At 39.4% G+C, this 26,118-nt stretch overlaps 1 protein-coding gene across 17 annotated transcripts in view; it reads left to right on the top strand.

Moving 5' to 3' along the window:
* LOC121643850 (receptor-type tyrosine-protein phosphatase F) overlaps positions 1-26,118 on the top strand; it is a 181,148-nt gene that overhangs the window by 58,126 nt on the left and 96,904 nt on the right. For all 17 annotated transcript variants that reach the window (XM_041991410.1, XM_041991424.1, XM_041991425.1 and 14 more), the window contains exons 2-4: positions 3,650-3,824; positions 15,111-15,256; positions 16,086-16,227. In XM_041991410.1, the coding sequence (XP_041847344.1) occupies positions 3,725-3,824; positions 15,111-15,256; positions 16,086-16,227 (388 nt within the window). In that variant the 5' untranslated portion in view covers positions 3,650-3,724. The remainder of the gene's footprint in view (positions 1-3,649; positions 3,825-15,110; positions 15,257-16,085; positions 16,228-26,118) is intronic.

The raw sequence follows: 26,118 nt of genomic DNA, 5'->3' as shown, positions 1-26,118 counted from the left end.
TTTCCTTCATCTACTATTTTCCCAAATGAAGACAGCTTTTTGTGGGTAGTTGGCTAATTGTGTTCACATAAATACAAAATATTTGCTATAAAAATCATGTTCTCTGTATATAGTGGTGGAATTGTTCAAGTTTAACCAGGTTGGAGGAGGAGCTTTGTTCCACAGCTGTTTTCATGTATATTCTGGGTTCAGGTCCAGCCTGGCAGGTTTCCTGCAACCACAATCTCCCAATCCCTGATGCAGAAAAACATCCCTTTTCACTTTTTTATTTCAAGCTGGGGCTGATGGACCTTATTTAGTCTGTTTAATTGGATTTGAAGATTTGCCTGGTCATCTAGGTACCATACAGTGTGCTGTCATGTGTTTTTTATTTAGGAATAGCCTCTGTGTGGGACCCTCTCATAAAACCCTGAGTAGTGGAGTACTCCATAAATTGTGGCTCTTCTATACGAGTCACCCATCTCTTCTCAAAGTGACCACTTGTTTGTTGGTTCTTGCCTGAACCAAACCTTTGCCCCCAGCCAGATTAAATAATGACTCCTTCCTTCTTTCTGAATGATGGAGCTGTTAAGCTTTTTTGGCCAATTTGAGCGCTCCGGAAATTTGATGGTATCCCTTTACAGATCTGCACCTTAATTGGCTCAACTTTGTATCACAGGTGTGCAGACAGTTCTCTCGACCTCATGACTTGGTTTTCACCCTGACAGGCACCACCTGATCTAGACAGGTGTGGGACTTCTTGTGTCTAGAGAGCAGTAATATTCAGCAGACTGCACTACAGCTCTATTCCAAGTTGCATAAAAAAGGGTGTAAATACATGTATGAATTGGGGATTTTAATGTTAGTTTGTTTTTTGTTTTTTTTTTTGTAACAAAACCCTCCAGCAACTTGTAACAGCAGAATTTGAAACAAGAAAAATGATTTTTCGTTATGTTCTGGCTTACTGGTTTATAAATTTCTGCCTCAGTTTGTTCACTTCAGTTTCAGACTGGATTAATTGAAGCTGATGTAGCTGTAAAACAATTAGCTCCAGAATTCATCCTGACTAATTATTGTGAATATTAATTAAGATCTCAATTCCTGTTGAAATAATATGGATAATTATTTAAGCTTGCCATACAAGGATTGTGAAGAGTGTCCTCTTGTTTGCAATGCAGCCACATCCCAAATACACACACAAATACACATAGTGGCAACTGTTGCCCCAAAGTCTTTATGTGCAGCTGGGTGGGACTAAACTTTACTGGGGTAAATAAGTAGCTAAATAAATAAAGAAAAGCCTCGCTCTAGGAATTTGCCTCATTGAAGATGAAAAGCATCTGCCTCTCGCTGGCATCTGCTGTGAAAGATATCCTTCCACCGCCAAGGGTTTGAAGCACGGCGAGTCGCCAACTCTATCAGCCTCACACTCTCTCCCTTCCCTCCGACATGAACCAGCGCAGCACTGACGTACATTAAAATGAGTGTCATAGCAAATTACTCAGCCAACGAACTTGATGAGAGTGACACTCATTTCGCACCGCTAACTTGGGGTATTAACTTGAAATAAAAATGAGTTCTGAATGTCTTTAACTCCAGTTGCAGAGAAAGGGTGTGATCCAGCTCTTTGGCACCCTGAGCAGTGCATTTATTTATTTATTTATTTGTTATTCCTTCTTCTCTTGACTTTTGCAGCTTAACACTCCAACAGTAAACCGCTTTCTCATTAACTGTGATGAGGAAAGCTTAATTTTTTGGGGTTTAAAATGATTTCAGCTGCACTTGTGGAAGTTTCTCCCAGCGTTTACGTGCAGGGAGGAGCGTATTAAAGCCTGATAGGATCACAGCTTGAACTTTCACTGGCAAAAGATGATGACGAATGTACAGTCTGTGGAAATTCCTTATATGCAAGGTGTGGTTGGAATTGGAAATTGGTTCAGCAGACATGAAAGCCTGGAGGCACATTCCTGTACCGTGACATGCGGTGATAAAGAGTTGGCTGTCAGATACCTGTCTGCGTCTCTGACCAGGTGAGGTAGGATGCATTCCTTCTTGTTGTGTCACCAAGCTGTACATTTTTTTTCTGCTTGTCCAAATAGTTTAAAAAGGGCACTCAAATGATTAAAATGAAAAAAAAAAAATTTGTTTTGTGAAGATCCCCCACCACATGTTTTCATTGGTGGCATTTACAAAGAGGGTGCACGACGAGGTGCCCGTCGTGCACATTTTTCTTTATTTCCACCCGCATTAAAAAAGCCACATGGGTAATGGGCTGCTCAAGACCTCCACAGACTCAAGAATGTTTTTTTTTTTTTATTTTGTTTTTGTTTTTTTTGTTTTTTCTCAAGTTACTGCAGGCATTGTGTCCTTGACACTCTAACTTATTTAGCTGAACTGAATAGACTAAAGCTGACTGGCCACCCAGCAAGCCTCCAGATATTCCACACTGTGAGCTCCTCTTTTCCTCTTTATATAAGAGCAATGAGTATTGTTCATCATTGCTGTAAAGTGGGCAGTGAGCTTGAGCAGAAGAGCTGAGGAATTATTCCAGCAACCCCCTTTTAAAATTGCTCTACAGTGAGACCTTGAAGACAACAGTAGGCTCACTTTTTCATTGTAGTTTCTTTTTCTCTCAAATCCTGGACATGCTGATTTAATTCCATTAAAACAGAGATATCTGTCCATGCCATATTGTGGTCTTCTTTACAGCATTATGGTTACTCATCACAGATGGCCGTGGGGAAGAACACATGGATTAGAAATTTTGTTAGGTCAATTTATGGGGATACACTGTTACTTTGTTTATAATAGAATTAGACATTGAAACTGGAGGGTATAACAAACTTAAGGTCGTATCTTAATCGATGGACTGGGTAATTTCCGACACTAAATCTAATTCCTCAAAAGACAAAGCATCGGTGCTTGTGCAGTTTCATTTGAGGGACAGTCTTTGTTTTGTGTCTCTTTCTCCTTCATAAAACAATGGATCAATGCCGTCTGTTAAACAGTTTGGTTCATTTGCGGCACACCTGCTGCTGCTTTCTCAACCAACCAACAATACCCTCTAGCCCCTCTTGATTTGTTGTATTTTATATGTTCATTAATGCCTACATGCTGTCATTCAATGAGATCATGGCACTTTGTGTGATTTGAAACCATCTGGATGACACAGTTTCAATTTCCTAATGGGAAACATTAAGTGGGCTGTTCCTTTGGGACTGTTGTTTAGGAGGTCTTCTGGGTTTTTAACGGATCCTTGTTGTTGGAGAGAGGCAGAGGAGCTGAAGCATGCCTCCTGACCCCCCTGTTCTTATTTCTTCAAATAATTTCCCTCTATAGAACTGCACTGCATTTCTGTCTCACCTCCCCTGCTGATTCAGTTTACATGTTTCATTCACTTCCCTCATATTGTCCTCTGCCCCGAGCAGGATTTGTTGTGGGTATTAGGTACCTTGTTGATTGTGAAAAAAGATCTTTAGTGCCATGTGCTGTTTCCTTGCAAGTATACAAAATTTACTTCTTGTTTGGTTCTATCTCCACAACTTGCTTTTGATATTTCTGCCTAACTGTGTTCTGCTCATTCAAATATATGCAAATGTCTTGTGAGTTTGAATACTAATGCTTCTGTACCTCTGAATGTTTTTCTTTCTTTTGTTTTTTATTCTCCCAGGTGTTAGTCTTTGATCCTGTCAGAGTGGGACGTTGCTAGCAGAGGACTGAAGAGGGAGCAGTGCCAACTTGAAACATGGTGCCTAATATTCACCTGTCAGGGCCTCTCCTGCCCAGAGGGGCATCACTATTCCTGCTTCTACTCAGCTGCATGGTGTTCTCCTCTCTGGCAGACAGTAAGTTTCTCTCATTCTCTTGTGGCATCCTGCATTTGCTTGCTTGCAATGTGAAAACACATGACACAGAATTTTAGCCTTCCTTTTGATATATTAGTAGTAAATAGTATGAATATTATGCATTGACTAGAACTCACAGCATTGTTGCTCATTTAAAAATAAAATATAAAAAGTATTTTCTGTCTTCAGCGAATTCCAGTCTACATATCTCCTCATATAGAGCTTTAATGGCTGTATTAAAAATAAACATACAGTGGAGGCCATGGGATCCATCAGCCTCTGTGCCCAATTGTCCATCTGAATGACAGTTTTGGCTGGAAAAAAACACTGAAAGAAATGTCTCTGTTGCAGCACCTTAGGGTCTTGGGGGCAGCCAAGAGGCACTGCCCTGCCAAAGACAGGGTCAGGGACAGAATTAATTCAACACATGACCTCACCTACAGTGCTGTCATTGGGTCACTGTAATTCAATTATGCCCCGACCCCTCATGTTTCCCCACCCTCATCCAACCACGGCAACTGATCTGTCCTTTCAAACACACATCAAAGAAGATTTGTTTTTCTGTACCCTTTGCCTTTTGTCTCTCAGCCCCGTATCTTGTCGTGTGTCTTCCTTTGTACAGTATTTCTAACTTGACCTTGGAGAGAGAGAGAGGAAAAAAAAACTTTTTGCAGTCCTTTGGGTTTTATCTTGTGGTCTGGCAAGACTTCCTTTGCTCCGCTTGTAATTTGATCAGAACAAATCAAAGCCTGACTGGAGCTGTAGTGCTTAAGTAAGATATTAATCCAGCACCCACTGAACTGGATCCCTCTGCAGACATGTGTTCAACTCAAATCTATTTGTTTTTCCTACATCACTGAAACTATTAGATCCTGCTATTGAAAAACAAACTGAATATCAAAAAATACTTTTGAATTTTGAAGTAAAGTAGACATAAAACAATTAATGGTGTATAAATACTATTTAATGCTGGTTGGGAATCTTGTTTACTCCCCTGTTAAGATGCTTTTCTTGTCACTTTCATGCCTGCATTTCATTGAAATTAAGAAAAATTATTTAAATTTTGATGCATATACTTTTTCAGAGTTCACAGTGAAAAGAAGAAAAAAAAAGAAATGTCACCAAATTATTAGAATCTGCTGAGTCCATCAGGTGCTCAGTGCAGCTATGAGTTTGGATGTGGCCTTGATTACCAAACTGCACTGCTTTTTGTGCTGTCTTTTATCTGTGTTGTGCAGACATCTACATGCAAAAGTGGACAATAAGCAAATGTGCTGGATTGCAGTTCATTTGCTGGGTTACATCGTTACATCGTTGTCCATATGGTCCTCATTTGCCACGTCACCAAGCAGCAGAGAGGTGTTCAAAGATGCACACAGCCACCAAATCATTTTGCTTTCTTCCCCTCTGCATCTTAGAGAATTGGTCTGCCCCAGTCTCTCATTTCAGTGATGGTATCATTTATGGAATTAAACACTTGAGTCAGGCTTTTTAATTAACAGACAAAGATATTTTGATGCCACAAGCTAGTACTAGACTTTTTTTCTTTAGTAAAGTTACACCTGAACACTGATGCATGATTTAAAAGTGCAAGAGAAAACATATAGAAACACTGGACTTGGTCTGGTAAAGATATGGTTTTAATTTAATGTTAGCACACAAAGGAAGAAGCCCAGAACTGCTGTTACCCAGCCTGTAAAGCAAGAAGACGTAGAATTAAAATGAGACAGCTGTGGGGGGGTCAAAAATAACACCTACCACTAATGGCAGGGTTGTGTGCATTTGGTGCCTTTAATTTGTATGCAACTTTGTTATGTGAGCTTTATATTTCTGGTTTGGATCTGCTGTATTACAGGGCAGATACCAGACAGATATTATGGGCGGAGAGCCTGGCAAGTTTCTGATTACATGAGCTTGGTCTGACCTTGTATCCCTGCTCAAAAAGTTAAACAACCAAAGAAACCACAGGTAGCAAACATGTTAGGCAAAGTTTTTAGTGTTTTTTTTTTTTATTATTAACTGCATATTTATATGTTTGCTGGTTTAAGATGGCTGCGTTTTAAAGATTATTGTCATACAGATCTCAGAATCTAACCATTCATCATGATTTAGCAGGACAAATAAGTACAAGAAACTGTCCACCAGCACTATCCGTGTTATGGCTTTGTGACATCATTCATCTTATGCCATCATTGAGTAAGCAGACAATACAGTGTGATTACTCTGAGTGCTGATTACAGACGTCCCATCGATCCCTGGGGAGCTCGGCCTAATCAAGCGGCTCCCTCGTACACAATGGGCCGGTGGCCCACAAGGTCACCCTCAAAGACACACATACCCAGCACTTAAATGTAATGGTTATCTTTTTGTGGTGCTGTCATTGTGAGTTATTTCATAGGATTTAATAAGCTTTTGATGTATGTGTCTCCTCTCTCTCTCCTCTCCTGTTATGATCTGGTGTAGCTTTTCCTGTGAGGTGCAGCAGGACCACCGGGGTCTTCTTTGTGTCCAGTCCCACTCCTTTCATAGCAGTGGCAATATGATTAATTCAACAAGTTTAAAGTGGTTTTTATATCAAATTCACCAAGTAACGGCCATTTTGACTCAACAAATTTTATTGACCACCATGTTCCTAGACCATAAACAAAAGGTTTCCTGGGGCGTTACACTAATTATATATGAGATTTACACAAAAAAAGCCCCTAAAGAGCCAGTTCTGGATCTGTTGGAGACTCAAAAGTTTGCAAATCCCTTTGTTTGCATAGCTTCTTTGTGCTGCATATACCTATAAGTTAACCTAAGACCTTTTTAGATTGATTTGGAAGTTTCTTAAGCTCCTACAATGGAATGATGCAATGGAAATGTCAAAGTGGTTTAAGTGATGGGTGGCCAGATGGGGGGTCTGGAAATTGGATTGTATTTTTAAGTGTCCATATGGTCACCCAGTTCAAACACTGTCAGGGACAGAAATTGATTCTTTTTTAATTAAAAGTAACCATATCCACCTTGGAGAGGCACTCGGTGAGTAATGCAGTTAGCACACAGCTGTGGTCTGCACACATTCAGCCAGTTACAACTACAGGTGGAAGGAAAGCCTAACAACAGAAAAATGCACCGCAGAAAGCGGTATATTGTGTGAACAGTGGCAGCAAAGATGGAGGGTCAGAGGTTTTTAGAGGCTGGAGAGATTTGATTGGAAGTTGTTTTCATAAACTACTGCAGCATGTCAAAATTCAGGAAGGAACGGGCCATTGTAGGTTAATGATGTGAGATTAATAGTTTAATTAACAAGCTCAGAAGCAGGGCTGGATGCAGTCACCCAAACCCTCTGCTGTACCCCGCTCTCTGCAGTGCCACCAGATGACAAGAACTGCCAGTGTCATTCCAGATAAGGGAAGATGACAGGAGACATTTCACTTTTGTGTTCATAATCATGTCTTTATTGACAGTTCACTTACTTACTGTTACTTTTTTTTCTTACTTAATGTTAGTCTGCACTGAATTGAACTAATCCACTTTAATTAGAAAGTTAATGTAGATTTAATTTGTAGTGAGAGATATGTGGGAAGTATCAGTGGCATTACAACATGCCCAACTGGCTTTTTTGGCAGTTCAATACTATTAAACTGACATTCAATTGGACAGATTATACATACTCGTATCCTTTTTGAATCATCCTTTCGGGGAAATTTAAAGCATTTGATTAAGCTCAACCAGCTTGTCCACAGGGATCAGAAAAAAACATGGTTGATCTCAAGTTGTTAATCAGTAGTCACCTTAGCTTATCACAGCTTTATATCATAAAGGAAGATGACAAGTAGCACATGGATATGCCAAAATCTCATTGTTGTGCCATATTTCTGTCATTACATAATTTAATTTTCTCTTCAATTTTGGCAAATGGAGAGCAGAATCACTTAAGGCCTCTGGGCCATGTGGGTAAGAAGATGAGAACAATGGTAGGGGTTCTTTATGGTCTCAGAGGAAAAGCTAATCAAGGGAAGGCAAATTAATGAGGTTAGTGGGGTCGCAGGAGGGTGTGTGGTGATGGATGATGAGCTAACCCCAAAATGGGATTTCCAAAGACGCTTGAAGCCGCTTTGGCATCTGCGTCTCCGGCGCCTCCTGGGATAACTTAACATGCTTAACACTTTCCCCACTTGGTCTATTAATGTCAGGGTCTAAAGGAAAGGGCCCCTGTCAGGTGACCGAAACCCCTTCCAAAGATCCCACAGCAGCTAACAGATAGTGGCTTGGATTCCATTATAAAGATAGCGTGCTCTATAACTTATTACATATTCAAGCTGCATTCAGAATGTCTTTTCCCTCTTTGTGTTTCACTTTGTATGCAAGTGTCCCCGGGTTGACACCCACACATGCCTCCAAACAGTCAGACGTCCTTCGTTGTGTCAGAATGGAAAAACGCTCGGTTTCACAACAGTGCAAATGAGCAAATTTCACCATCGGAGGTGATGTTGCTCTAGGGTTGTGTAAATGAGCCGTGCAGTTCAGCTGCCACATTAGCAGGCTTGTCTTATAGGTCAGAGCCGCATTCATATAAAGCTTATTCATGGAAGAAAGGGGGTGGGGGGTTTGACATATACAGTTTGGCATATTTTATGCGATTAACTTCAAAAAGTGTTAAATCAGAACAAATAGTTATTGTGGTGTCTGCCTCCATCTCCATTGTCTTAAAACTTTCCTATAAGGAAGCAGGTGGGTTGAAAGAAGTCAGAGATAGTGAGTCATCTTTGACTAGATCTAGGTTGGGGCGCCAGTTTAAATACCACGGGTAATATAACACCCCAGACTCCCAGTCGTGTGATACCAGGAACATCTACTTTCTCACCATCCAAAATCACACAATGAAGCATTTACCGTTGCATACTTTCAGTTGCTTTAAATGGCCGCTACAAGCTTTTGTTTCTTCATTTCACATGGCATATAGTTTATTGACTGAGTGAAAAAGGACTTGAGAGATGCCTCCCGCGTTCATAATCAGCCTGAGAAGATGAAAGCTATTACATTAATGTTGTTCACACTGGAAAGAGATGAGTGATGGGTAATTGCACTTAGCGTTCTTTTTCTTCTCCACTGTCTTGAATAATTCAGGAAGGATTGGAAGGCCTGATAGAAAGCCTCGTTTCCTTGTTCACAGCGGTATTGAAAGTTTGATGTTTTTCTTTTCTCCAAGTTTAAACATTTTAAGTACAGTATCTCACTGATGATGAATCACATCACTCTTGAGATTTTACTTTAGTTCAGATAACACTCAGAAAACTTGATCTATCTTCAGCCACTACTCTATCATTCTGATAAAAAAAAAAAAAAAAAAAAAAAAGTTGCTTTGGATGCTGTGTTATCTTAAGTGTGAACTGAATATTAAAGAGTTGGAGAGGACAGTCCTTGGAAGCCGAACCAACCAACAAATGCCTGAACAGACATTTTTCTAGTTTAGATCCAGGATCTTTTCAGTGTGATGCGGCACCAAACCTGCTGTCTCTGCCTCATCTTACTCAGTATGTATTTAGTAGTTTACTAGGGAGGAAACAACCTTGTTTCAATAAAACTGTGATTAATTGGAAAATGAATCAGTAACTACTGAGAAGTGTTCTTAATCCAAAATTCAGGAACATAGTCTGACTCCTGTTCTTAATAATGTCTTTCATACATTTTTTTTCGTCTTATATTGTAATACATATAATATACTTGGGTTTTTTATTGCTGGGTTCACTAATAAGTGAAAAGAATTTTCTGACAATTTACAGAAAAAAAAAAAAATCTATATAACGTATAAGGTCTTTACTTGCTGGCTGGCCTAATGGACTCTAATGGAGCTTCCGAGCTGCTGGATTTTAGTTTTGACACTGTTAGATTTCTATTATTTCATTATGTGAATTCAATTTGACAGATATGGGATTCAAATTTTAACACGAAATAGGAATAAATCATGTCAAACTGAAACAGACTGACCAAAGAGAGAGATATTAAGTGTAAATTGTAAAATGTAGTACATGTCATTACTAATATAGAACCAAATGCTCATTCAGCTTCAACCATAAAAAAGACGTGCAGATAACAAACATGATGTTTATTAGTTTAAACAAACAGCCTGAAGTGCAGCTGACTTTATCGGGTTAAATAACTTGCAGGGAAGGCAGCTTCATACGGAATTAATTGCAAACAAGCTGCCTGCTAATGGTTTGAAAAGGCTTTAATGGAAGTGTTCCATTAAAACAACCAGTGCTGATGCCATCAGACAAATTTCCATTAAGTGTTGCCTCGTGAAAATGATAACTTGCTAATCCATTATTAATAAGAATTAATGGTTTTCTCTCTGCTGTGTGTGTATCGATCCCTGATACTCTACCCAACAGAGAAGCTCTCATTGGGCACTCTGGCAGGCTTGGGAATACACTAATTGTTAGCCACACAAGAGCCATTTGCGTGATTCTCCCTGCTGTGGCTGCATGTATTAGAGGTCTTGCTCTGAGGCTTTTAACGAGGAAAAAAAGGAAATAAACTTTTCAGTGTATAACTTTGGTTATGTCATTAAACTATTATGCATAAATTCTTATTTGAGAAAACTACTCCCTGTTTTGTCCTTCCTGCAAAATTTGATCCTCTCCTGGTTTCATTAGTTCACATTTAGGATCAATTTCTCATGCTGTTTTCTCTAAACCTCCTGAATCACCCATCCCGATATAAGGGGATCGGCCCTCTTCTTTATTTCAGAAACTCTCCTTACCTTTTATCTAACTAATGACCTCAGACCCCACAAATACTGCTGCAGGCAAGTTAACTGACAGAATGTGCTTAATCCCCCACACACAGAGCAGCCAGCAGCCCTCAGACTCCTTCAGCGCTTTCTAAAACCAAGATCTATGCAGATTTGTCGATAGCTTGCACTCAGGGTCAAATTTAAATTTCACATCAACAGGGCACAAATGTGCATCATTAATGTGTATTCTACTAAATCGCTACACTACAGCATACAGGCTAAATGCTATGAATTAGCACTAATAATTACCATCAGAAGCACTTTATATTAGGCTTTTGGTCATAAGGCATTAAAAAGGCTTACATTCATTTCCCTAATAACTCTGATTTGTTTAATAATGAGGTTTACATCTATCAGTATGCATTGCAACATTCAAGAAACACTTAGTCTCACAAAATAAGTCTTTTTTTTTTAACTAAATTTAGTTTGTTTAATTTCATGAATTAATTTATTCAGTGTTAGTTACATAAAAGCTGTTTGTGCGTTTTTCCCACCCAAGCCACGAGCCATACGGCTGTTCGTGAACAGCATCACTTTTTGATTTGCATCACATTCATTTTGTAATTAGAAGCAGCATTTTCCTGATTTGTAGCAGTAATCCAAATATGTTTATCGGCTTTGATTTTAACTTAGATAACCCGCTTTAGTGTTAATATTATAGTAATTAGAGAGCTGCTGTAATGTTGCCAAAATGTGCTAAATGAGGGTTGTTTGAGTCTTTAACCTTAACCCTAAAATTGCAGCAGCTTTCAGCCAAAGCTATTCTGGACGGTTACGGCAGCATATTGTACACATTGCCAGAGAAAAGAGAGCAAATGTTAAAGCCTTGTCAAGACAGGAGGTTTGAACGTGACGTATCAACGAAGAAAAAGAGTGCAGCTCAAATCCTGCAGTCATGGCTGAGAGAAGGATTTGCATAGGTAGGCTGCTGTGTTTTCCACCTCGTCCCTTCCATTGTTTTCATGTGACAACTGCCTGACAGCTAGGAAAATGGGACACAGGCAAAGAAAAAAAGGTTGAAGCTGGATTTTGTCTCTCTAAGAAAAGAGCTGACAAACCCACCAGTTTGACATCCTCACCCGCCTGCAGTGGCACAGAAATGAAGGATCACAAACTCTCAGTCCAGAAATAAATGCTTCTGGCCTTTCGTTGGTGTGTGTTAGGACCACTATTAACCCCATCTTCAAGTCTGGGGTTCAGGGTCACCACAGACCTTCTTGAGTTTTTTGTGATTGAATGCTCGCTAAGATCTGGATTAATGATGGACAACCTCAAACTTGCCACAGTTTGACCTTAAGAATCCCAGGTCAGCTTTGGAAACGTGCTTGAGAGGATTAATATAGGAAAAGCTGCTCATTATGGCAAGTTTACCCTGGTCTTCTGCTGATCCCTAAAATCCTTATGATTTCTAAGATTTGGTTGCTCCTGACTTAAGTCTGTGGCAAAACATGATTAATTTGAAGCATGCTCAGAAGTTTTAATGCCTCCTGATTGTTTATCTGAGTATCAAAATGAAAAGACCTCACAGCAGTCTAGATGCAGCTACTATGGACAGATGTTTGCAGCAACTCTTGAAAGTCAGATTGGCAATAACAACATCTTAAGGATTGCAGTTCACCACCCATGCACCCACTGATGCATGCTCAGGCATACATTCTTAAAGCTTATCAGGTTTGAATCATGAATACAGCTCTCCCTGCTGCCTCCTGCACGTGTGTCAGAGTCCCATTCTGCTGCTATAGGAAAGGATTTATAGCTGTGCTGCTGCACCCAGAATCTTGTCCCTGGAAGGATCTAGAAGAATATTAAAATTTCAGCTGTTTGTAGGGAATAACGATGGATGGATGGATTGCACTGCTGTGCGTTTTTAGAATTAATGTTGATTTGAATTATTTCAAAGCAAATTACATTGAACAAGTAATTAAAAATGTTTTTTAAAAAAAAGAGGAAATTCTTTGATAACACATTAAGGTTGAAATACGACTATTTGGAAAATATGGAAGATTTGATAATAATGTTGAATATTGTGATGATGATATGGCTTGCAATATATAAAAAGATATGTAAGTATAAGATGGTGATCTTCCCACTTTTACACATGTACATCTTAGCTAGCTGTAGAACATGCACACATGCAGATTTTTTTAAGGGTTCATAAATACCAGACCAGTAATCAGCCATCAGGCATTTCTGGGTTGTTGGTAAATGTCTGTCTCTTGTATTTTAGTGGGCACACACGGTCCCAGTTACTGGACTCGGCCAGCCTTTTATTTATTTATTTTTTGTTTTGTTTTGTTTTAGAAGATTCAACTTGTAGAATTGCCATCCTTTGTGTCGGTGAGACTGCTAAGCCTGATTTGTTGTTCAGTGTGGTTAGTGAAGGCATGGGGAAGGCAGGAGTCTTCATTTGGTCATTGGCTTTGGTCATCATTTTGCTCTCCCTACATTTTACAACCTCTGTGGAGATCTGTGTTCATGCACAGGCTTGTTTGTGCTCACTAAGCGACAGTTGGAAGTTGTCTTTGTGGTGCATTTAAGTGCTTTTTTGTTTGTTCAGATGCAGGAGGCCCAGCAGGGGCCTCTTGTCAGGGCTGGTTCTTCACGTCAGTTTGGTGTATGAGAGCCATGAGAGGAATGCAGCAATCATCAACACACTGATGCTTCAGTTTCAAGTCAAAAATCTCTTTGCAATCTTGCAGTTGTCTTTGAGAAATTAATATTGTGCATGTTGCAGCAAAGATAAACATTTGATATATTGTGCAGCACTAGTATGCAAGTGCAAATAAATATTTACAGCTGTAACTGCCTTGTCATCTGTTTGTTGTCTCAAAACACTCGTGGCACCCAGCCAGTTCAAATACTCCAATTCGCAGTTTTTCTTTCCTGCTTAAAGGTTAAATAAACGGACAACCTTGAAGATTGTGAATTTCTACAATAACCTAGATTGAATATCTCATATACATGCTCTGTAAATATGTTATTTCAATATATATACAAATAAGAGCTTTTCCAATAACCTAGTCAAAAAGACACAAATATTAACAATGTTTTTATGAATACCGAATGTAAACATTGCATCTCGTGCAAACCTGTGTCTTTGTCTGGGTTTTATTCAGATTTATTCAGCTGCATAAAAAATGAATAACTCATGCATGTTAAAATGCTCTGAAAGGTTTGAAAATTGGAAATAGTTCAAGTAAAAAATAATTTCAGATTAGCAGAATAATCATATATCTCTTATTTGTCGCAAGAAAAAAAAAAGGATGAATGCCACTAAGTTCCTGCTTGGTGTCTTCCTCTGCGGCAGTGCCGTTCTTCAACCAGTGGAAATGTGTGCAACCTTATTACACGGAAGTATTATGCATTCATGTGCATTTCATTGCCTGCAGTATCCATTTTATTGTATATCCTGCTATTGCCTAAAGACAGCACCTGGAGCGATGACACCCAGCACCAGCTTTCCTGTTCTAACCAAGGGGAAGCAGAGAGTGATGGGCCTGGAGAAAGTTATCGCTAAAGGCTCCCCCTGTATCTGAATGAGGTGCAATGTTATGCTAACTGTATACTGACCTCACGTCCCACCATTTTCCACCAATGTTATATTAGAAAACATAAAAACAAGAATAATGATGGAAGCCATGGCTGGATTGTCCCTAGTGTGTGCTCAGTGAAGAAAGTCTCACAGCTCCTCTGTGTACACAGCATAATGATTTACCCCTTTGTGCTTGTCTCCATGGGGCAGCCTGCTTGTCTGCGGTTTAGGTGTTTCCCACCTCCCTCTTTCATGACTCTTCGAATGAAACACGAGCTGTCGAAGCTGGTAATAAAGACATTGTCTCACGTTGCAGAAGCCAGGACTATACATGTCTTAGACCTTATGTAATGCAAAAGAAAAAAAAGAGCGTGGAAGCTATAACATGGAGTTAAGGTGGCTCATTGTAGCATCGTGTCATTTTTGACAGGTTGTCAATGAAATGCACACTCCATTATCCTGTGCACAATGATGCTGGGTGTGGTGCCCAGTGATACCCTTAAGGCAAACAGAGGAAATCACAGCTGGTTGTAATGCTCCAAGGTAGCCTACAATGTTGTTGTAAACAAACATCTGTGAAGACAGAAAGATGTACAAAATCAAAACACAGTAGCTGCCTTTTCCAGACATTCCAACAGGTTTAGATGCTCATTTCAAAAGAAAGAAAGAAAGAAAAAAAAATAAAGGTGGGGAATTCAACATGATACAATGTCAGTCAGACACAAAGACTACATTTTTCTCCCATGACCAAGCTGCAGGTGTGCTACAACAACAATGCCTGTGTGAGTTTTCTCATGGTTACCTTTGTGAGGAGAAAGTGATACCCAAAGATAGCCAAGTTTTAAATGCTGGTTTGGAAAAGGTACCAACATCACCTTTCCATCTTTCTTCTGCTCTCTGGCTTTTTATTTGCCATTAACTCTTTTCCCTCCCTCCACCCCTTCCCTTTACCCCTTTATTCCATCTTTCCCAGGCCCGCCAACTTTTATCAAATCCCCTGAGGACCAGACGGGCATTTCAGGCGGAGTTGCATCGTTTGTGTGCCAGGCCACCGGAGAGCCCAAGCCCAGAATCACCTGGATGAAAAAAGGAAAGAAAGTGAGCTCTCAGCGCTTCGAGGTGGGTACTTGGTCATTGATTTTTACAGACATGTATGCTCAAAATGCAGGTGAACACAAATACTGCATGTGACAAAGTATTACAGGCTTCGACTTTCGTCTGTTTTTTAAGCCTCTCATTAAGAAAGATGCACCCACACACACACACACATTCATTGAATCGCCACCTGAAACCAGAAAAAAATTCTTCTCTCTAATCTCACTCCATCTTAGTTCTTACCAGTCCTCTTCATCTCCTTCCATCTTTTCTTACCTTCATCCTTCTCTGTCTCTCAGCGTCACCATTTCTGCCTATACACCCTCTTGATGTATTACTTGAAGTGTTTTCCTTCCTCTTTTGAACACAAATGAACACAGGCAAATGCCTTAGGTAGAAAATCTCACTGTTACAGACTAGTCCTGTTTCTGTAACATGAGCCGTTCTCACCGATGCGCTGTAGCCCCGAGACCTTCTGATCAGGAGGAGCTTCATGTGAGAAGTTTACTCAGGAAGCTCCTTGATATAAAACATTGTGTGGAATTAATGCGTGAAATCAGCTGAAATGTAACTACGGTAACTTTATATTTACATTCCAAGTTGAGATTATGTAATAAAATGTTTGCTGGGTTTCTTTTGGGTATAGTGTCTCCTATATTCTCATGTTACTTCATTAATAGAACTATTTGCTAAATATTTTCAGGAGTCGCAAAGAACCTTTGCATCAGAAAAAGAGAAAAAAACAAAAATAAAGTACAAAGCAGTCATCTGCAATTTAAAATGAATTGGAAAAGTAAAAGAGATCACTAGAAATAACATTCCTGCTCTTTTTGCTTTGCTGTGGCTTTCACAGGTGATTGAATTTGATGACGGCTCAGGCTCCGTACTGCGGATTCAGCCGCTGCGCACCCACAGAGACGAAGCCATTTACGAGTGCACAGCCACTAACAGCATTGGCGAGATCAACACCAGTGCCAAGCTTACAGTGCTGGAAGGTAAGATAAGTCTGTCTTTAATTTTTTTACTTGCTTTCTCTCTCTATTTTGCTTTGACACTCACTCTTCTCAGCTGTTTCCCCCTTTACCTCCTGCCAATGGTTTTTGAAGCCTTTATTCCAATACATCCAAAAGCAAATATCTGTGTTTGCCTAAATAATTCATGCGTAAACATTTGCTAAATCTGTGGATTCCGGGTATTGGCAGTGTCACGGAGGAGCAGGTATACCTTAATCTAAACTCCACAAGGTTCAAGAAAATGCAAGAAATGTGTTTTTAAATAAGGTAGGAAAAATCTCCCCAATTCAGCAAATGTATGACTTGGAATATAATTGTATTTTTATACTTACTTTCACTTTGCTGGCTATAAAGCAGTATTTACCCTTTTTCCTAGTTTTGTTTAGCCTTGTCATGCATCTGTCATAAGGAAACAAAGCTACAACCAATCAGTTGTGCTTACCGATTAAAATCCTTATGTGGTGCATATGAACATTAATAAAAAAATTAGTAATCCCCTGCCTGTCCATGGATGCTTCACATAAAATATATAAACAATATTTTGGTATATGAGCATTTCCTACATGTATGAATATACTCTCCATGACTGCAGGCTATGTTTGACCTCCGCAGACCCCCCTTCCTTTACTTGCTCATAGAATTAATCTATTTGATTTATGTTTATCTCTTTAAACAGTCTTCCATGTCACTGAGCAGTAAGGCAAGGCAGTTTATTTGTATAGCACATTTCATGTACAGGACAATTCAAAGTACTTTACATAAAACAAAGGCATTACAGATATTTAGAAATAGTAAAAGGCATCAACACATAATCACAATAAAATAATAAATTACATTAAAATGATTAAAAGCAAGATAAGTTAAAAAAAAAAAAAAGTTAACATGCAGATTTCATGCATAGGCGCATGAGAAAAGAAATGTTTTTAACCTGGATTTAAAAATGTCTACATTTGGTGAAAGTTTAATCTTCACAGGCAGTTTGTTCCACTTGTTTGCAGCATAATGGCTAAATGCTGCTTCTCCATGTTTAGTCTGGACTCTGGTCTGGACTAGTTGACCAGAGTCTTTGGATCTAAGAGCTCTGCTAGGTTTATATTCTCTGAACATATCACAGATGTATTCTGGGCCTAAACCATTCTGGGATTTGTAAACAATCAGAAGGGTTTTAAAATCTATTCTGTGACTGAGTGGAAGCCAGTGTAAAGATTTCAAAACTGGTGTGATGTGTTCAGATCTCTTAGTCCTGGTTAAAACTCTAGCAGCAGCATTCTGGATGAGCTGCAGATGTTTAATGCTCTTTTTAGGAAGTCCTGTTAAAAGACCATTACAGTAATCCAGCCTACTGGAGATGAATGCATGGATGAGTTTCTCTTGGTCTTTCTGGGAGACTAAACTTTTAATTCTGTTGATGTTTCTGAGCTGGTAAAAAGCTTCTTAGTGACAGCTTTGATGTGGCTGCTTAAAATCAGGTAGGAGACTATCAACACTCCAAGGTTAGCCCGAGTCTCCAGATGTTTGCCAATGCTGACCCTCTTCTCTTTGCTACCAAACAGAATAATCTCAGTTTTGTCTTCATTTAATTGTAGAAAATTCTCCTTCATCCAGGTGTTTATTTGCTCCAGACACTGACACAATAAGTCTATTGGACTGCAGTCATCTGGTAACAGAGACACATAAAGTTGTGTATCATCTGCATAACTTTGATAATTAATGCTATAGTTCTGTAATATTTGACCCAGAGGGAGCATATACAAGTTGAACAGAAGAGGTCCAAGGACTGACCCCTTGGGGACTCCACAGGTCATGGCCACTAGCTCAGATTCATAGCTGCCGATCGTAACAAAATAACTCCGGCCTTCTAAATAGGACCTGAACCAGTTAAGGACCGCTCCAGAAAGTCCAACCCAGTTTTCCAGCCTGTGCAACAGGATTCTGTGATCTACAGTGTCAAACGCAGCACTGAGATCCATCAAAACCAGGACTGATACTTGACCAGAATCAGTATTCAACCTAATGTCATTTAACACTTTGACCAGAGCTGTTTCAGTGCTGTGATGGGGTCGGAAGCCGGACTGAAATTTATCAAGATTTCCACTTTCATTTAAAAAGTCATTAAGCTGGTGAAATACAACTTTCTCAATAATATTGGAAATAAAAGAGAAGTTAAAGACAGGTCTATAGTTGTTCATTATAGAGACGTCAAGAGTCCTTTTCTTTAGAAGTGGCTTAATAGCAGCTATCTTAAGTGACTTGGGAAAAATGCCTGATGCCAGTGAGCTGTTAACTATCAGTAGGAGATCATTTTCTACTGAGGAAAAAACTGTTTTTAAAAAGTCGGATGGTATCATGTCCAGAGTGCATGTTGTTGATTTCAAATGCCAAACTGTTTCTTGTAGGATTTTTAAATCAACTATTTTAAATTGCGACATAACATCAGAATTATTTCCGGGCTTTAGACACAGAGTTTTCTTGTGTGACTGTGTGGAATTATTATTTTGCCTGATTGTTTTAATTTTTGGCTTAAAAAAGTTGGCAAATTGGTTGCATTTCTCAGTGGAAAGGAGCTCTAGGCTTATCTGTATAGGAGGATTTGTAAGTTTTTCAATCATAGCAAACAGAGTGCGAGAATTGTTGACATTCCTGTTAATCATTTCAGATAAATGCAGCTCTCTGGTCTTGCACAGCTCATTGTTATAGTTACGCAGGCTTTGTTTGTACAGCTCATAGTGAATTTGAAGTTTATTTTTCCGCCATTACCACTCAGTTTTTCTGCATTCTCTTTTTAGGCTGGTGACCACAGTGTTGTTTCTCCATGGTGTTTTCTGTTTGCTCAAGTTGCTCTTGATTCTTATCGGAGCAACAGCATCCATTACATTCAAGACTTGAAATAATCCAGGAGTCCATCAACTGACTCAGCACTGGTTGTTGGTAACATAGCTATGGCCTCCACAAACTTAGCACTTGTTCTTTCATTAATGTGCCTCTTCCTAACTGAGGAGCAGGTTGGTTGGACATTCTGAGTGATCAGTAAATCAAACAAAATACAAAAATGATCAGACAAGGCCAAGTCAGCGACCACAACAGAAGAAATATCAACACCCTTTGTAATAACCAGGTCCAGAATGTGACCTCGAATGTGGGTCGGTTCTTTTACATGTTGCCACAAACCAAACATCCAATATGGAACAAAATTCCTTGACATTACCATCCGTCATGTTATCTATAAATGTCAAAATCCACAGTTAAGATGAAACAGTTAAAATCAGTAGAGATAACCGACAATAATTTAGAAAATTCATCAATAAAATTTACAGTGTCCTGGACGTCTGTAGATGATTAGAAATAGGATTTTAGGAATGCCTTTAAAATAAAACTAAGATATTCCAAAGAAGTAAAATCAGCAAAGGAAATCTCTTTACACTGGAATGAATCTTTAAATAAGGCAGCTTCTCCTCCCCCTTTCCTCCCGTTTCGACATTTATTCATAAAACTAAAATGAGGGGGTACTGTTTCATTAAGAACTGTAGCACTTGTGTCTTCTGTTAACCATGTTTCTGACAGAAAAAGAAAATCTAAACTATGAGAAATGATGAAGTCATTAACTAACAGTGACTTGTTGGAGAGATCTAACATTAAGTACAGCAGCTTTATGAAGTTTACACTGGTCTCTGTTGTATTCTGAGTTTTACAAGGTACAGTTAACAGATTAGATCGATTCACCCCACAAATTGACCGTGTTCGATTCCTTATTTTACTAACTAACACAGGAATCCTACTGGGTCCAGGCTTGATCTCAGAACAACTGTCAGTAGTAGCAAAACTACAGCAAGGACCCTGAACGCATCATGGCATGTTATCTTTGTTGTGAATTCTTCTGCTGCTCTGTGAACCTCCTGCACATCCTCCTGTGCCCTGCTCTGCCAGGACAGATGATCTAAGAGGAGGATGAGGAGAGGGAGGAGGGGAAGCCCTGTATTTCTTGGTAGATGGTGGTCGCTGGGGTTCAGACCGGGATAGAGACATCCTTTGAAGCAATTTTTTTCTTCTATTGATTATAATTTAGTCATGTGACTACTAGTCACCACAGGAGTTGATTTCATTAGAAACTTTGAAGTAAAAAGCTCCAAAGCTAACCAGAAGGAGGATAAATGCTGTCCATAGCATTACAATTGCATTACAGCAGATCCCCTCTCATTCACACACAGCCTTCCCATCCTCTGTTCAAATCCCATCTTTCTTTCACCCATCCTTTCTTTTTTCCTCTGTCCACGCCAGTTTGATGATATCATCGCCTTGGCTTGCGTAATCTTCCCGAAGGGACTTTTCGTCAGTACAAAGAGAGGTTTTCTATTTACCCCTCTCCTGCACAGTATCATGAAGAATATTGTTGCATGCACAAGCAAACAGCACTGACTTGATCTGAAGATCGTGAGAATGTGATTCGATTAATCACAGTTTGTGTTATAAGGACAAAAAGGGGTGTTCACCAGTGGTGAACTCCTTCTGTTAGTGAAATGAGGAATATGGATAGTAATGCTCAACAATGAACAACTCATCAGCAGAATTGTGTGAAGTCGTCTTATCAGTACTCACACACTCACATACCAATCAGACTTGTCATGGGGCTCCTTTATCTGTAGGACTTTACTCATGCATATTTGATGTCGATTGATTTTTAGTGTGACATGGTCTGCAGACCTTTAACCATCACAGTGTTAGCACAGTTTTTTAAAAAATGTTTTATTAAAGTCTATATTACACACCCACTGAAAGCTGCATGACACAGTATTTCTATGCTTAGTGAAGGAGTGGCTTGTGTTGATGGTCCTTCTCCATGTCAACACCTGAGCTGCTTTCAGCTCATTGTTTCAGCCAAACAAATCAAAACAATGTAGGTTCATAAAAAGCTGTGGACAGCTGTTCTCAGCTTACAATCTCCAGTGACGCCTTCTGCTTAATCCACCCAGAGCAAAATGGCAGACAGCCAAAAGAAAATGGTGAAGTTGATGTCTTTGTCAAACCTTTGAAAAGGTATAGAGAGGAATACTTTTATTTCTGAATCAGGACTGTTTTGAAGTCGCTTGTACAAGTTGGATGTGAGTAATGTCTGCCAGAGCAGATAAGGACAACCTTGCCACCTGATACAGTGTAAAACATGTGCCTGTAATTTTTGCTTTTGAGTGTGTCTGCTTGTTGAAAACATTCCTTTAAACACTGAAGTGTAAGAAGAAGTTGTTGAGATTGATCATGCTGTCACAGGCGTGTTATCTGAACTGATGACATCATCTAACACTACTTAAAACAAGCAAGGGTCAAAGAATGACGTTTTTGATTATGCAAATGTGGCAGCAGGGGTGACATGGGCTTTACCTTGATCACAAGACAAAGAAAACGAGAAGAGCTCAAAATAGCTCAATATTAATTTGCACACATCAAATTGCAAATTGTTGGAAAGGGTAAACAACCTTTCGTTTTGTCTCTCATAGTTATTCTTTGTTTACTTAATGCGGACTCAGGGGCCAGGGAAGAACAGAACCACCCATCATATTCAATCAAAATAACTCCTTGAATCTGCTTGTCGAGAACCCTGAGGATGAGCTGGGCTTATGTTCAGATGTGCACTGTGTGAGTGCATGCAAACAAACAACCATATACAAAGTCATGCATACTGTATTAACTGTCACAAACACTCTCAGCACTAACATGTATACCCTGACAGAGCACTGACTTCAGCTCTGCTCTATATTTAGACTATTGTTTGTAGCCTAGTGATACATCAAGTTCATATTAGCAGCACTACATCAGAAAATAGGGGGCAGCGCCAAACTGATGGAGACTAATGATCCTCGTCCTTAATGGGCCAGAGGTAGCCTGAAGGTTCGAGAAGCCTGTCTTACATATGAAGTCGGCTTTTTCACTTCATAGACCAAAATGATCAAATCTGGAGAAAGTGACCAAGAAACCTGCTGAGCTCCTGTAAATTAAATTCACTGCAGTGTCCTTGAGCAAGGCACAGGACTTGAACAGCTGCTCAGTAAGCGCAGGTCTCCCAATGTGAATGTGCTAAGAAAAAAAAGAAGCTGAGCGTTGCTGAAAAACATGTCACGTCTCAGTCAACCTTCACTGAATACATAAAGGTTGAAAAAATGACTTCATAAGCAAAAATGTCATGTTTCTTTTTGCATTCTAAAATAAAACACTAACTCCTCTACCACCACAGCCGCACACATAAATGCAAACGCATGTGAATTTGCAGACACATGAAGACACATGAAGTTTAACACATTGAGCATCCCCATCCAGACACGCAGTTAAGTCATTATAGTGCTAAGTCGATTTGGATTATAGGTTTTAGCAGAGCGAAGGAAGGTCGAGCATTAATTATGATTATTTCACATACTGGCTCTTTATTTTGTTCTGCCAATCCTGCAAAATAGGGATTATGACAGTCATACCAGTGCAGATTTACAGGCTATGTGAAGGAAAGTATCAAGGTTCAGAAGTGCATTATGGTGTCTAGATTACTCTGTCTAATTCAGTTGTTCTGATTTTATTATGTATTTTAAGTAATGCTAATTTTCTGTTTAACACATCCAGGAATTTTTTTGAAAGAGTTTATTTAAGGTTTTAGCCTTTTTCTCTTTAATTTCTATTCTTTCACAACTGTAAATTTCAGCGAATAATTGTAGACTCACTGACAGCCCCTCTCTGAGTTGATGTTAAGGTGGTTAAAGCTGTCCAATGATAACTAAGATTAATGCTATCCCATCTCATATGTTGTACAGTGGAAAAGAAATCCCACCCCTTCTGTTTCAAAGTTTTATGAGTCGCGCAATATTGAAAATTATCTGGTCTTCCCAGATCTACAAATAACATTAGCACAAATTCAGATGATTAACACAACATGAAATATGACACTGGGTCATTATTCATTTCATAAAAACTGAGTCAAAATGCAGAATTCGTGTGTGAAAAATTAAGCTTCCTTACTGCTTTCACTGGAACTGAGAGGGTAAGTAGCAGCCAGATGCTGCTAATCAGCTGCATTTGACCAATTGATCCTTGAAGTGTGAGCATTTTGCCGGTCTGGAGCATTTAGGTGTGTGAACACAATGTTGAAGAGGAAAGACATCAGCAATGATCATAGAGTTGCTTCACAATATATCTGGAAAGAGTGATAAAGCTGTTTCCAAACAGTTTGGGGTCCATTCTGATTTGGAATCATTCTACAGTAAGAGAGATTATTCACAAGGGGAAAAACATGCAAGACAGTTGCTGACTGTTCCTAGAGCTGCTGGCCCAGGATTTCACCCCAAGGTCAGACTGTGCAATGCTCAGAGAAACTGCAAAAAATCCAAGACTTATCTCACACTCTACAGGCCTCAGTTATCATGTTAAATGTTAGCGTTTATGACAGCACACTGAGAAAAATATGGTGTAACAGCGTTGTAATTTAGGACGTGTCTGCACAAGTACACATCCGTGCATATTCAGCTAAAGTTGAGCATAAATTATCTCCATCTTTGCCCTCAGACAGCCGTCCTAGTACTAAATAATTACATTCTACACCATGAATAATGTCTGCCCCATGACCTGTTTTTGACAGTTATCTCACAGCTGTTGATTTGTAAATAATGATAAAGAAACTGTAATCATAAATTGCACTTCCCATTTGTCATTTCTTTGAAGTTGTAACTTTTTAAATCATATTCCCACAGAGTACAAATAAACATTTTATGTTTTATTTTACTCAGATGAGAATTTACAAATTCTTTATGCAGAACCTCAGATTAATATGCACAGATGTGTACTTGTGCAGTGCACACACCTCCTAATTGACCAGAAAAGTTAAAACAAGTAGGACTTGTTTGGAAGGGTTCTCTTTTTAGAAAGAAGAAAGCATTTCTCAACAAAGAACATGACTGTATGGATTACGTTTGCAAAGCTTCATCTAATCACCAGACTCCTGACACAATGTGTCTTGGAGACAGAAAAAAGATTAAATATTTGGTCTTCACAGCACCATGTTTGGTGAAAGCCAAACCCAGCATATCTGCACAAACACCTCATACCAACTGCCAAGCACAGTGGTGGAAGGGTGATGATTTGGGCTTGTTTTACTGCCACATGACCTGGATACCATGTTGTCATTGAGTCAATCATGAACTCTTTATACCAAAATAGGTCCACGTGGAGTCAAATATGAGGCCATGTGTTGATAGCCAAAGCTTGTTGAAATTAGGTCATGCAACAGGACAATGATCCAAAGCATACCAGTAAATATGAAACTGGAGGTGTTGCAATGGTTCAGACAAAACTCATTTCTCAATCTGACTGACATGCTGCTGTGGTTAAGTGCGCTGTGTATAAATACCTGCAAACCTTGATGAACTATGTAAATAAGAGTGGGTCAAATTCCTCTACACTAGACTGCTTTTGCCAAACAGAAGATGAAGTTACTGCTGATGAAGGTGGTCCATACAAGCTCCTAAATCAAACCTTAGCTTTTTATACGTTGCTAATGCATTTTACAGTTTTTTTATTATTATTATAAATAATGACATTGTGTAATATGCCACATGTTGTTGTTCATTTGAGGTTAAATTAATCTAATTTTAAGACTTGTTAAACACCAGATGGTTTGTATTATGTACTGAAAAGTGAAATTTCAGTATTAAAGGAGGTTGCACTTTGTTTTTAACATGACTGTATAATCATAAATATGCACATCAGGCTGGACCTATACATGTAGGCATACCCACAGGTTTTGTTTCCTGGGCTGTCACCTGTGGGGAGTTACAAAGGCATGTTTTCACATCAGCTAAGACTAGCTTTAGCACTTTTGCAAGCACGAGTCTTGAGTGGTTCAGTAATTCTGTCACGCTGTAACAGCCCCACTCTTTGTTCGTCGCATTTCTCACGCCCCTTCCCGAGAGGTCACACTGCTGAGACTTACATACAGGCCCAGAGACAGCTCCGCCATTCCACACACACACACACACACACACACACACACACACACACACACACACACACACACACACACATACATACTAAACAAAGAGAGCAGAGTTGTGTTCTTTGATCTTGGCTAAATTGTCATAAGTCAGCTTTAGCGGCAACTCCTCTTTTCATTCATTATGTTTTTACTGTTTGCCTCACATGCAAAAATGGCTGCTCACATATTTAATTGTGCGATTGAAAAATAGAGAGTCAGTCAGCCATGTGCTTGTCTGACCTGTAAGGATTAATACAGATAAAGATGTAGCAGAAACCGGGGGGTGATTGAGACATATTGTTACAGTCTTTATTCCTCTTTCTTTCACCCAAACCCAATTTTCTCTATACTTTTCACATGTCTGCCCCTCACCTGCTGTCTCTATGTGTTGGCTGTGGTGGGTAGTATGGTGGTGTTTTGCTGCTGTTGTAGTAGGGTAGTGTAGTGGGATGACCAGAGGGGAACAATGACTCATTACCTGGGTAACGATGCCAATGTTCTGACCTTGAGCACCCCCCATCGAATTGAACTGCCTCAGTAAATGTCTAGGTAAATGGTGCTTGTCTGTGTGATGTATGAAGTAAACTAGTCCGGCGCAGAAAAGACATCTCAGCTCACAACATCAGTCTTAAATGCAGTGTGCTGCCACTGCCTCATGTCGAGGCAATATTTCACATTTTCAACAGCTTTAACATTTGATGAGCATGTAAAATGTAAAATGCAATGACTCAGATCCAGAAATGACTTAGGTGGTGTCAAAACCATGTCATGGCACTAATGATGATGATAAAAGTGAAGCAGCTCGCCTGTGCAAGGGATAGTTTTTGCTGTGTGGATTTGACAAGTTTACTCCAAAACCAGCACTGAATTCTGAT

This window comes from Melanotaenia boesemani, chromosome 8, assembly GCF_017639745.1.
Source record: "Melanotaenia boesemani isolate fMelBoe1 chromosome 8, fMelBoe1.pri, whole genome shotgun sequence".
In the NCBI taxonomy this organism is placed as follows: Eukaryota; Metazoa; Chordata; class Actinopteri; order Atheriniformes; family Melanotaeniidae; genus Melanotaenia; species Melanotaenia boesemani.
The sequence above is the reverse complement of the archived record's forward strand: the minus strand, read 5'-3'. Positions and strand labels throughout refer to the sequence as shown.